Genomic DNA, 14,066 nt, shown 5'->3' with positions numbered 1-14,066 from the left:
TTTATTGTATAGTATTTAATTTTCTTAGAAAACTAATGAATCGATGACCTTATATCATGAAATATGCATGGCAACAAGGATAAAGAATATGAATGCTATTTTGGGTTGTTTATTCTGGTTAAGGCCTATATTTTAAAATAATACCCATTACCAGAGATCTCTCTCTTCATAGTGCAATATTATTTTCAATGATGATTCATAAAGCAGACATTTTTCATTTAGCTTTATTAAATTTCTTTTGCTGTTCCATTTAAAATTTTTTCTTCTTTGCATTCTGCCTCTCACTTGGGAGCAGTCAACCTCACCAGGTAACCGCAGCATGTTCACAAAGTCATCACAGACTTTGGAACCTTTATTCATTTGACATTTCATCTTCTCTGGTTTTTCAAAATTTTGAAAACCACCTTTTCATCAGCATACACCCCAGGGACACTTACTGAGCAAAGATGAGATGAGCGTTTGAAAGCCACATCCCTGACAACACTAGCTCAGCCAGATGGTCGTCCACCATACCTGGGGGCTTGGAGCACCCAGCAGAGCACACGCTGCATCTGGCCTAAACCCACTGCTCACTTACCTAGAAGCAGCTTCTGGCTAATGATGAAACAGCCCGATAAAAGGTGGATGTTCAGCCCATCAGCTGGATGTTTGTTTTACATCTTTTAAACATCTGGATTGTTGGCTCTTTTGTTCATCCTATCATCAGTTCAGCAAACATTTATGAAGTGTATGGTCTTTGCCAGACGTTCCACTAGGCACTGGGGGAATAGAAAGATGAGTGCATTCCCTTTCCTTAAAAGGTGCAATCCTGTGTGCCTGCAGGGAGGTGGAGGAAAATAGCAGGCCTAGCAGCAACCAGCCCTCAGCGGGGACAGGCAGGACACTTCCAGGGCAGGGAGGGGTGGGCAGGGACTCATACACCATGAGGCAGAGGGGTTAGAAGAGGCTTTCCTGAAGAAGTGGTCTTTGAGCTGGGCCTTCAAGGGTGTGTTGGAAGTTTCTGGATGGACAAAGAGGTGAAGGGCATTGCTCCCAGAGTGAACAACATGATCAAAGGCCTAAGCAGGCCTTTTTTTTTTTTTTTTTTTTTGAACGATAATAACAGGTAATATTTTCTTGAGGGCTTACTTCAGGCCACGCATGTTAAATATATGGCTTGGTTTAACCCTCACAATCCCATGATGTGCTAAATATCTTCCGCCGCTCCTATAGATCCGCTATCTACCTTCTCCGCCTGTATCCCAGGAGGCTGACTGGTGTAGCCTCTACCCTCTGGCTTCTGGTTGTGTTCAACCAATGATGTTCCCAGCAGGCCATCAGAAGAAGAGATTAGCTGTCTTCAAGTTGAGTGCACCATCTCTCTCCTGCTGGGCCCTAACTGAGAAAACTAGAAACTGGGAGGTTGGTTAGGAATCTGTGCAGCAGTCCAGGCAGGAGATGGTGGCATCCTACTTTATCATTTATTAGAGAAGTGAAGCTTATTTATTTTGGAGAAAAATCTGAAAGTGTTTGCTCATGGTTTGTGTATCAGGGAAGACGTGGCGAGAAAGAGGAAAAACTCAAGGACATTTCCCAGGTTTTCATCTTGGATCTTGTGGCACCATTCAGTTGAATGGGGAAAGCCGGGAGAAGAGAGGATTTGGGGTGAGGTTGGAGAGGCAGAATCAAAAGTTTCATCTTGGACATATTTAGGGCAAGATGCCTGTTTGCATTTAAGTGGACATGTTGAGTAGGCCTAGAGGAGTGGTCACTCGGAGCTTAAGATTTAAATTTTTGACTTATTTTTTAAAATTTTGACTTTTTATTCCAACAATTATCATTTGAACAACTTTAAAATTACATTAAGTTCATGGAAGAATTTTAATAATTCATTGAATGGAAAGAATTGTGGAGAAAACAGTCCCTAAATTTGGCAAATCTTCAGGAATCAGTAATCCACATGATTAGTTGTCTAGTTATAAAAGAGTTTTGAAAAACAGCTGAACAATAAAGGTTTATAATTAATCTGATGATAGAATAACTGGTTAGTTAGAGTGAGAATTTGACAGAAATAGAGAAGGCTACCTAAGAAGTCATGCAGAAGACCAAATTTAAAATCTGAGTTGTCCATATGACAAGAAGGGTTATTCTAGGTAAGTGGAATTCTTAGCCACTAATTTAGATTTCCCCCAACCACCAACTTTAATTCAATTCCACAAATATTTATTGAGGATTTACATTTGTAGAAGGCAGTGTAGGGCCTCATGGGCATAAAATGCATTAAAGAAGTAAAATCCTTTAAGAGTTTCTTGGACTGCTACTAAACAAGAACTAAAATGTTTGTTTTCTCCATTAAATGAAAAAGCCAAGGAATCACAGAAACAAGCTGGAGAAGCCAAAGGTCTGGGCCACTCACAGCTTGAATCATTAGCTCTGAGGCCATAGATTTCTTTTTCCCTTAATTAGGGCTAAATGATGTGCTAGACCAGCCCTTGGAAGAAACTCTTTGGATTTGTGATGAGTAACAGTTGGCTGTAGACCACTGCCTGTTGTCCACCTACACACCCAGCTTTGTGGCATAGCCTAGAAGCTGTGTCCAGATGTAGACTTGCCACTCAGAAATCAAAGGATCCAGGGAGAACATGTTTCCATGGCAACCACATGTAGATGAGTTTTCTTTAGAAGGTTTGTCTCCAACCTGGATCGTGGGCCAGCTTCTGGGCCTAGAGTAGAGGCTTAGGATTGAATTGGGAAGCATCTCCCGTCTATTTAGGGGAAAGAGTGAGACCAGCCTCTTGGCAGCCTTGATGCTTAGAAGGCCTGGGGCTTCAGCTTGAAGCAGCATGCCAGGTCCCCTCCACTGCAAGCAGAGAGGCATTCCTACAACCACAGGAAGGACAGGCCAGGTTTTCTGGCTGTGTCCACCCCTCCCAGTCCACAGCATGCTCTCAGTGGGAGGTAGTTGAGTGCTGCATGGAGTGGAAACAAACCAGGTCTCACCTCATGTAAATTATTTCACCCCTCTAGCCTCAGCTTCTTTATCTGTAAAGTGGAGACAAGGTCTGCTTCATAGAGTGGTTTCACCTTTATTGTTAGCCTTCTTTTATTCAGTGGGTGGGCAGTTGAATCCAGCCACAAGAAAATACTTTTTTTTCCCCCTGTGGGACTCAAGAAAATTCTTTTCACTCCAAATTTTAGACATTTAAAGCATAACTAAAGGTCATTCAACCACTGGTTTGGATAGTTTGGGACAGTTTGAAAAGCTCTAGGGTTAAATGCCCTAATTAGATGAAGTTGATCGCTTTTCCAATTTCATTACCCAATAGCTCTGTGACCTCAAGCCATTCATATTGCAAACAAAGTGCAGAGTTCCTCAGTTGGGGCTCCAAGCAACTACCAGTTCTAACCAAGGCTTCCCTGGGTCCCAGGTTTATTTTATTCCCATTGGAAATGGTGGAGGGACATTCATTTGGAGAGATGATTCTCAATCCTGGTTACACAGGAATACGTGGGAGATTTAAAGAAATTTTTTTTTTAATTTAAAAAGTTAATGCCTGGGACACACGTCCCAGAGTTTCATGGATCTGAGATGGGGCCCAGGACTTAGAACAGGTGATTTTAAAGCACATCAGGATTGGGACCACTGAGTCAGAGGTGCCAGCTGGGCCCCAGCAGTGTTCTGACTGTACTCAGGACATCGTATCACTATGGGCACAAAGCCTCCTGGCTTCTGAGTCCAGCCCATTGAGCACAGACCCCCGTGAGTTCTGAGAGGCCACTGCCACAGCAGGAGATGCTCCTGCAGCACAAATTCCCAGGCTTTGCACACCCAGGACTAATTTTCAACAAGCACACGGGCAGCAGGTTAAAGAAAAGGAACTATTCTTGAAGAAAGCAGAGCACTACTTAGACTTTCTGCTGTAAAAAGTAGTTATGGGTCGATAGATTAGCTAGGGTTGGATTTTTTTTTCTTTTATATATTTCTTGGCTTTTGTACCTATGCCTCTTTTTTTACGTTTTAAAAATTTGTATACAATTTTAAGGGTTCCATTTACAGTCATTACAGAATATTGCCTATATTCCCTGTGCTGTACAGTACATCCTTGAACCTACCTTACCCCAGTAGCTTGTACCTCTTTCTTACTCCCTCACCTCGATAGTCTCCCCACCCCGAACTGGTAACCACTGGTTTGGTTTCTGTTTCTGTGAGTAGGCTTCCTTTTTCTTATATTCACTAGTTTGTTGTATTTTTTAGATTCCACACATAAGTGATATCATACACTATTTGTCTTTCTAGCTAGGGTTAGATTGACTAAAAATGACAGGACACCCAAAGTCACAGTGGCTTAAGTAAGAGAGAAAAGCGTTTTTCTCTCTCATACAAACACAGGCCGCCCAGGGATGGTATGGTGGCTTCACAATCAGGAAGCTAGGCTGCTTCTACCTTTTTGCCCAGCACTGTCCAAAGGGGAATGTTAAATTTTAGACATCATGTTCACATTCCAGATAGCAAGGAGGGGAAGGAAAGGGGAAGATCTCACACCCTCTTTATGGACATTTCCCTGGACTTGCACACAACCCTTCCATGAATGTCCCTTTGGCCAGCACTTAGTCACATGCCCCTTCAAGGGAGGTCAGCAAATACAGTCTGTATGCCAGAAAGTCATGTGCTCACCTAGAAACTGATGGTTTCTTTGCAGTGGCAAGGGAGGGGACAAAAACTTGGAATAAAAGCCTCCTGACCCCTCATGCTACCAGATCAGAACTATTAAATTACATGTAAACAGTATGATTGGGGTCCTTCTGAAAACCACTAAAATGAGAATATTTTTCTTTCTTTTTTTTTTTAATTGAAGTATAGTCAGTTTACAGTGTTGTGTTAATTTCTGGTATATTGGTGATTCAATTATATATATATATTGCTTTTCGTATTCTTTTTCATTATAGGCCATTACAATGTATTGAATATAGTTTCCCTGTGCTACACAGTAGGACCTTGTTGTTTGTTCATATATATAGTACTTAAGAATATTTCTCTTGTATCCCAAATTTCAGTGGCTCTTGGTCCCACTGCCCTAAGAAATCACCAGTCCTACAAGAAAGGTCTTCCAGGGAGTTCTTCAGAAAACCAAGCCTCAACTCTACCACCCCTCCACTAGGGCAGAGTGGATGTTCACACTCAGGGAGAAAGAGCTGCCTTCTCTGCAGGTTCATTCCTCCGGATTGACACTGATGGCAGGAGCTCTGTCTTGTTCATTCTGGAAACAGTACAGATTATTATCACTGGATCATAAATGTTTAACACCCTATTATACTAACCTTTTAAACCAGTTGTCTTGGGTGACAGCAAATCATACTTTAGGAGACATTTTCTAAGATTTAAAGGCCCTTGAAATTCCTGGATGCTCTAGTTAAATACTTGAGTTTCAGAGTGGAGGGGGTAGATCTTGCTACAAAATTCATTCAAAATTCAATACTTAGATTTAAAATTTTTAAAAATTTAAAAACATAAAGTAAAATAGAATACTTCAAAAAAAGATTGTGGAGGGTGTAGATCTTGCTACAATATTCTTTTCAAGCAGAGGAAGTAAAATCCTTTGAACTGGTTCCTGGGTTTTCTTCCTTTTTTTTTTTTTTTTCTTCCTTTCCTTTTTCACTCCTGACTCAGCCAAGGCTAAGGTAAGGATTGACAGTCAGACATGCTGCTGTCCTACATTGAGTCCACGTTCTCTTCCTTCCCCAGTGTTCCAGGACTTGTGGAGGGGGCACCCAGAAGCGGGAGGTCCTTTGCAAACAGCGCATGGCTGATGGCAGTTTCCTGGAGCTTCCTGAGACCTTCTGTTCAGCCTCCAAACTAGCCTCCCAGCAAGCCTGCAAGAAAGAGGACTGTCCCAGCGAGTGGCTTCTCTCTAACTGGACAGAGGTATGTAGGCTCAGAAGGAGAAACAAAGGATAAATAAGGACAAAAAAGGAGGCACTCAACCTTACACATATAGAAGGCAAGAACAGAACAAGAGAATCCTCCTAACATTTTGGAACAGAATTTTTGTAAGCATCTATACTGTAGTGTGTAACTAGGTTTTAACCAGGCTGCAGGGACATGAGTTAAGGGGCCGGCCCTACTCAACAGTCAGAAGCAAGGAGTGGCAAATGGGCTCTTCATGGAACAACACCAGAATACTGGGTGCTGCTCAGAATACTGGGTGCCCTCTACCTTCAATCCCGCCTTCCTGATCTCCCTACCTCTCCTCCTCCCAGATGTTTCTTGTCTCTCCTCAGGAAGGGCAAAGCCTCTCTCGTTCTTCTCTTCCAAGTTACCAGACAACAAGGAACATGATTTATTAGGAAAAGAAGGCCAAGGAAATCCTGCCTCTTTCCTGTCAGTTTCCTGGCTCTCAATTGTCAGAAGCTTCCCAGCAGGAGAACTTGATTTCCCCTGCTGCCTCGCATTTGGGGAGATGACTGCATCCGCCTTACCACTCCTGACTTACCTCAGAGTTAGGGATACACCCCCAACTAACCTACTTTTCTAAATCATCCCTACTCTAACACAAGCATAAATTAATTTGTTGCCACCCAGCTTCAACTTATTTTCCACCTCGCTTCCTTCTTTAAATTACCTACAACTCCCCCCTGCTTCATAGACCTGTGTATCTTCCATAAAGAAATCCCCCTGAAAGTATTGCCTCACAAGCAGATTTAGCCAAGAACAGAATTACTAGGCCTGAAGTGAAAATCTCTGTGTCAAAACCAGGTTCAGGACCCTCCCATTTCTTGCATAGAAGCATCTGGATTGGCCTCGCTGATCTCATCGCCGCCTCTGTATGATATCCAGCTCAAGGGAGGGAGCTGCTGCTGGTTGAAATACGTCCCAGAGACACTTGCTTCCACAGCAGGGAAAGCTGCCTCTGAAAATGAAGATGCCCCGTCTTTCAACCTACGTTCTGAGAATTCTTGCCCCGTATTTTATCAGCCCATGTAAAGGTCATCAGATGGTACCTACTGAGGGCACTGCATTGATAGTCAACCCACATCACCATAGGTTTTATAATCAGGCGGTAAAATTGCCTTCTGATGGAAGCTCCCCCATGTGTCTCAGAACAGAAGGGAGGTGATTACTATTTCATCTTTTAGAAACAATTTTATTTCAGAGGGATAGAAGATTAAAAGTGTGTGGGATGAGTGTGTGGGTGTATGTGTATGAGCATGCATGAACATGTTAGTGACAGTTCTTCCACAGACTGTTGATTTGGGGTGTGGGATCGTATATTAAAAAATCATAAGGAAACTAGCGGAGTGGGAGAGAGCACTGATGTGTTTGCCAGGTGAGTGGCTCTCTTGGGGGCATGTTGGAAAAGATGTGGCTCTCTTAAGTCTACAACGTCCATGAGTGGCATGCTGATGAACGGACTTGTGTGTGTCATTGCACTTGTGTGTTCCTCGAGTTTTGTGGCCTCTGAGCATATGGGATGCAGAAATCTGAAGGATTGGCCCTTGTGATTAGGCAGTCAGGGAAGAAGGTGGCTGCATTGAAAGCCCATGAGTCCCCTTAAGTAAAGGAGACCTTTAGAACAATATCTTGTGTAGTGAAGAGTTCATACTCAAAGACAGGCAAACTTAAGTTCAATTCCCGACTCTGCCACTTCCTGGCTGTATAATCTTGGGCTAATTACTTCACCTTTCTAGGCCTTACTGTGCTTTGCTAAATATTGGAGATGATTATAGTGTCTACTAACATGGTTATTGGGAGGCTTAAATTAAATGATATGTATAAAGTCCTTTGTGCCTGGTAAAAGTTAACCATTATTATTGTTACGATTTTTTTCCATCCTTCCTCATTGTCAGGAAAAGGAGAAGAAATTAAAGAAAGCACTTAACTTGACTGGCTGAACCCAGGGTCATGGCCGAGGCCCCCCACCAGCTTTGCTGGTCTTCCTAGGAGGCAGAAGTTCCATTTGGGGAACTAGGAATAGTTAGCCATCATCCAAAGAATGTTACTCGGGTCTGCATTATCTGGATAGATGAATGGAAATTCCAAACATTGAGAGGGGGCTGGGAGTGGTGGGAAGTAATCACTGATGCGCTAGGATTAAACTCAAGCTGGTGTCACAACACAGTGCTCCTGGGGGTCTTCACAGAGGCTCTGGTGGGCCTGTCATCCCAACATCCCTGCCCTTGGCCCTCTGGCTAGGATGAGACATTCATTCCACAACCCCCACACAACTCCCCCTGGAGAGAGGAAGACCTGGATGATCTATGGGTGTTTTGCATCCTTAGCTATCTGGGCTTAATCTCCTGGTTACTGCACAGACTCCCTCAGAGACAGAATTAAGCCAAAGTTTTAAACACTTCAAATAAAATTGCTTTCAGATTCTATGCTGAGAAAAGACCTCTCAGAAGACCTTACTTCTTTTCTTTAAAAGAAACACTTGCATCTCTTGGAAAAAAATTGGCTATTAAATATCTTTAAATCATATTTTTCTAGAAATTCCTCCCTCCCAAAATTATGAAAGAAGTTAAAGTCAGAATAGTCAATTTTGCAGCTAGAGGGAACTTAGAAGAGCCGATAGCCTAGTTGTTCTTTTAAAAATTAAAGCCACAAAACCCTTTTTTCAATTGAAATGTTACTATGAAGCCAGAAATATAAAACAGAACAAATCAAAGCTGTCCTGGTTGAAGTGTGGGAAGGGGTCCCGGATCTCCAGTGGCTGGGTCTCCAGATCACCCGAGAAGCCACTAAATCATTTCCTCAACATGTTAAAGAACAGAGTTTGAAAACCCGGCTCTAGGGTAGTTTCCCTGTTTTAGAGATGTGGAAATTGAGCCTAGAGAAAGAACTGGACCAAAATCATAAACTGATCTTCTAACAGCCAGTCTATTTTTCCATTTTTCTCCTTGGCAGCACTGAAATGACCATGCTTTTAAAATTTCCAGGCTCTTTACCTCCATCCCACCTGATCCCTGGATTTGGTGCTATGCTGTCATTTACAAGAAAATAAGGGGTGGGTGGAATCTGGAATCCACCATCATCAGGGAACAAAAGCAATTGATTTGATTCTCATCCCCATATTTTTCATCTTAAGTGTCTTTCAGGGTGGTAGAAATCAAAGTGCATTGCATGAAATAGTTCATTTCCATGGGCTAGCATATAAAACTTAGAAATAGAAGATAGTATTTTGGAGGCTTTTGCTGTCATTTTTCAAGTTAACGTGGCACACTGCCATGACCCTGGTTCAAGCCTTTATTATCTCAAGCCTGGACTACTGTGGCTTAACGTCCTTAACTGACATCCCTGCCTGCCATCTGTCTCCTACTCCCAACCCTCTCAGGCACCGTTGCCAGATTCACCTTCTCAAAACACCTCTTTCATCATTTCACTCCTCTCTTTTTTAATGGCTCCTCATTGCCTTATGGAATAGTTCCAAACATGCTGTCTGAAAATTAAACATCTCCAATGTCTGGCCCCAAACTACCTCTTGAGCTCCTGACACTCTCCAGTTGGCCCCTCTGTTCAGTCAAGCTGGTTTAGCTCTGCCCTCAAACCTACCTTGAACTTGTGCACTGAACTCTTCTACCTTGATTCTGGATATTTCCCTGCCACCCATGCATAGCCCTGGTTCTCTAAACCCATCCAGACTTCAGCCATCATCAAGACTAGGCCAGAAACCACTGGTATACAATAAGCATTCACCAGTTGTTAGTGTTAATTTTATAATACTTCACGTCTTCTAGTTTTATATTTTTACTAAATTATTTTATTGTTATTTAATTCTTTTAATAGCTTTATTGAGGTATAATTTACATACTGTAAAATTCAGCTTAGCATGTCTTCAAAGGTTTATCAGTGTTGTAGCGCATTATCAGAACATTTCTTCCCAATGTTCACAGCAGCACTACAATAGCCAAGACATGGAAACAACCTAAATGTCCATCAACAGATGACTGGATAAAAAAGTTGTGGTGGTATATTAATACAATGGAATTCTACTTGGCCATAAGAAATAATAAAATAATGCCATTTGCAACAACATGGATGTTCCTGGAGAATGTCATTCAGAGTGAAGTAAGCCAGAAAGAGAAAGAAAAATACCGTATGAGATCGCTTATATGAGGAATCTAAAAACAAAAACAAAAACAAAACAAATACAAAACAGAAATAGACTCATAGACATATAATACAAACTTGTGGTTGCCAAGGGGGCAGGGGGTGTTAAGGGACAGACTGGGATTTTAAAATGCAGAATAGATAAACAAGATTATACTGTATAGCACAGGGAAAAATATACAAGGTCTTGTGGTAGCTCATAGCAAAAAAAAATGTGACAATGAATATATACATGTTCATGTATGACTGAAAAATTCTGCTCTACACTAGAATTTGACACAACATTGTAAAATAACTATTACTCAATAAAAAAATGAAGAATCACATCTTCTTTATTCAGTCATCTGTTGATGGACATCTAGGCTGCTTCCATGTCTTGGCTATTGTAAATAGTGCTGCTATGAACTTTGGGGTGCAGGTGTCTCCTTGCAGTAGGGTTCCTTCTGGATAGATGCCCAGGAGCAGGACTTCTGGGTCCTATGGTAAGTCTATTCCTAGTCTTTTGAGGAATCTCCATACTGTTTTCCACAATGGCTTTCCTTGCTTCCCTCTCCCACTCTTAATTATTTAGATGTCTTCTTTTACAATTTTGTGTTTATTCTTTTTGTAATTCGTGGCAGTTATCTCCTTTCCATTTACGAGTTTCTCATTTTTGTAGCATCCTGCTTCTTTTCTATTTAGAGTAGACATGTCAATATTCCTTTTAGCATGGGTTTAGTGTTGCTAAACTCTTTGAGTTTTTACCTGTCTGTGAAGTTCTTTATCTCTCTTTCTATTCTAAAGGATAGCCTTGCTGGATAGAGTATCCTAGGCTGCATCTTTGTTTCATTCAGGACTTTGAATGTATCTTGCCACTCCCTTCTGGCCTGTAGTGTCTGTGTAGAGAAATCAGCTGAGAGCCTTATGGGGGTTCCCTTGCAACTCACTCTTTGTCTTTCTCTTGCTGCCTTTAGGATCCTTTCTTTATCCTTGACTCTGGCCATCTTGATTATGATATGTCTTGGTGTAGGTCTGTTTGGATTCTTCCTGTTTGGGACCCTCTGAGCCCCCTGTACTTGGATATCTGATTCCTTCTTTAGGTTTGGGAAGTTTTCAGTCATGATTTCTTCAAATACCTTTTCAATCCCCTTTGTTCTTTCTTCCTCTTCTGGAACTTCTATTATGTGTAGATTGGCACACTTTATATTATCCCATAGGTCCCTTATATTATTTTAATTGTTTTTTATTTGTTTTTCTCTCAACTGTTCTGATTGGGTGCTTTCTGTTGCCGTGTCTTCTAGGTCACCTATTCTTTCTTCTGCATTGTCTAGCCTGCTTTGCACAGCCTTTAGGTCAGCTCTGATCTCAGCAAATCAGTTTACTAATTCTACTTGGTTCTTCTTTATAGCTTCCATTTCATTTTTGACATATTTAATATCGCTAAACACTATTTCTTTTAGTTCCTTCAGTACTTTGATCAGTCCTTTTTTGAAATCTTGATCTAGTAGGCCATCTATGTCTATTTCCTTGATTGTGCTTTCAGGGGCTTTCTCTTGATCTTTTAATTGGGAGTGGTTCCTCTGCTTCATATTGCTCATATCTCTCTGGTACTGTGGCTTAAGGAGTATCAGTTATCTGGTTCTGCTGAAGACGGTGTGCTCTTAATGATTTTATTGAGAGGTCTTTGTGTCTTCGCCCTGTTTCACGAACTCAGCTTACTGTTTCCAGAGGCCCTCTGTTGGTGCCCTTGTCTGTGCTGCCCCCAATGGCTGTCCAGCTAGCAGATCGCACCCCCTCCTAACACTGGGTCAGGAGCTGAGCTTTTAACCGGTGGGCTGGCAGGTCACTCCCCCTCCCGATGCCGCACTCAGATGCTGCGCTGGGGGCGGGGGGAGGCAGGTGGGTGGATTGTGCCTCCTCCCAGCACCGTGGTCAGGTGCTGCGTTCCTGCTAGGACAGGGGTGGGTGGGGGTGGCCGCCCGCCCTCTCCTGGAGCCAGTCGCTCCGCTGCTCTGTGCAGTGCCTGCTTCGCCTCAGGTCGGCGCTCTGAAGGTGGGCTTGGGGAAGTCCGCGGAACGGCCCCGCCCCTGATCCATGCCAAATCTCAGCTCCTTGTTTGTCTTGGTGGTGCAAATTCTCTGAGGTGCCAGGACAGAAAGATCCTATACGCCTCAGGATGTAAACAAATCTCAGTCCTACCTAGGAGGTTGTGGAACACCCGGGTGCGGATTCAGGGCTCGGCCCCTCCCCCGCCCGGGCGCTGCGCACAGGAGGAGGTGGCGGCCGTGGCTCCGCTTTGCTTTTTTTTCGCAATTTATGGGGGACCGAGGTTGTTCTGCTCTGTATCCCCCACCAGCCATGGCACACAGCCTCCTGCAGTCCTTCTGGGCTGCCTCAGTGCAGCCGCCCCAGTCCTCCGCCCGGCCCGGGCGGCCTGTCCTGGCCCCATCTGCCTGCTCGCGTCTTGGGCTGGGTGTCCTGGGTGTCGCAGGGACCCTTTGTGCCCGTTTGACTCAGTTCTGTCGGTCAAAGGGTACTCCGGGCAGATCTGAGCCTCGGAGGCTCCCCTTTCATCCTGCTGGCCTCTCCGTTGGAGAGGGGAGACCCAGTGAACAAGCGCCAGTTCTCCTTTGCCGCTCCCTCCCCGTAGGACTGGTCCTGCACTGTTTTGCTTTTTCTTCTTTTTTCCTTTTCTCCTACCAGATTTTTGGCGTCTTTGTCTTTCAAAGATGGTGATGTTCTTTGGGAGTTCAGCAGGTGCTCTGGTTGGCTGAGTAGGTCCGTAGATGTGAGTTTTGGTGTATTTGTGGGAGACGGTGAGCTACAAGCGTCCTTCTACTCCACCATCTTGCTTCTCCCCTTCTTATTTTCCACTTTTGGCTATCTTAAATAATGTTGCTATGAACATTTGCATACAAGTCTTTGTGTGGCTATATGTTTTCATTTCTCTTGGGAAAGATACCCAGGAATGAAATTGCTGGGTCATAGGGCAAATGTATGTTTAACTTTTTCAGAAACTATCAAACTATTTTCTAAAAGGGCCATGCTATTTTACATTCCCACCAGCAATATAGGAAGGCACTAATTTTTCCACATCCTCACTTATAATAATAACACTATTGTCTGTCTTTTTGATTATGGAAATTCCAGTGGCTATAAAGTGGTATTTCATTATGGTTTTGATTTCTGTGTCCCTAATATGCTATTTCATTTTAACAGTGATTTCAGTGTTTTCTCATTATTTGATGCCAACTCCTGGAGGTTAGGAACCATCTTGCACATCTCTGTTTCATACCATTTAGCACCCCACCCCCTAACAAAGTAGCTGCATAACAACTATCTGATACTTGACATATGAATATTATAGTGTTCTTTTGTAAAGGAAGGAGAAAGGGATTAGTATTAGTTAAATGTCATTTCCATGTGTGCAATTTTACAATATATCATATCATATATTCATAAAATATATGAATTCCCAGTCTTGCAAAATAAGTATAAGAAGTTTGAAACAGATGCAGAGAATTTAAGTAACCTGCCAATTAGTGAAATAGCAAAGTAGGATTTGAACACAGGATCTATGTGTAACTCTAAAGCCCAGCCCAATAAAAATAAAAGCAGGTGAAATGTCCACAGGAAATGTGAGAGTGCAAGATCTTAGACTAGAACCTGGCTGCGATGTGGATGTGTCTTCCTACATTGTTACATAATTAATACTTCTCTCTCTCCCAGTTGCTATTGCTTTTCTCATATTTTGGTGAATTTGAGAGCCCCTACAAAACTTATTATCCTCTAGTTTCCTGCATTTACAAGCATTTGGCCTTTCTTTCCCCACCAGTGTTCCACGAGCTGCGGGGAGGGTACCCAGACTCGAAGTGCCATTTGCCGAAAGGTGCTGAAAACCGGGGTCTCAACTATTGTCAATTCCTCCTTGTGCCCTCCCCTGCCGTTCTCCTCGTCTATCAGGCCCTGTATGCTGGCCACCTGTGCAAGTGAGTACACCAGC

The 14,066-nt window shown here is 42.9% G+C and overlaps 1 protein-coding gene across 3 annotated transcripts in view; it reads left to right on the top strand.

Moving 5' to 3' along the window:
* The window catches only part of ADAMTSL1 (ADAMTS like 1), an 825,910-nt gene that overhangs the window by 689,528 nt on the left and 122,316 nt on the right, over positions 1–14,066 (top strand). For all 3 annotated transcript variants that reach the window (XM_032477631.1, XM_032477630.1, XM_014555590.2), the window contains 2 exons: positions 5,723–5,902; positions 13,899–14,052. In XM_032477631.1, coding sequence (XP_032333522.1) covers positions 5,723–5,902; positions 13,899–14,052 — 334 coding nt within the window. The remainder of the gene's footprint in view (positions 1–5,722; positions 5,903–13,898; positions 14,053–14,066) is intronic.

Source organism: Camelus ferus, chromosome 4, assembly GCF_009834535.1.
Source record: "Camelus ferus isolate YT-003-E chromosome 4, BCGSAC_Cfer_1.0, whole genome shotgun sequence".
NCBI classification, from domain to species: Eukaryota; Metazoa; Chordata; class Mammalia; order Artiodactyla; family Camelidae; genus Camelus; species Camelus ferus.
This window is presented reverse-complemented; position numbering and strand designations above follow the sequence as displayed.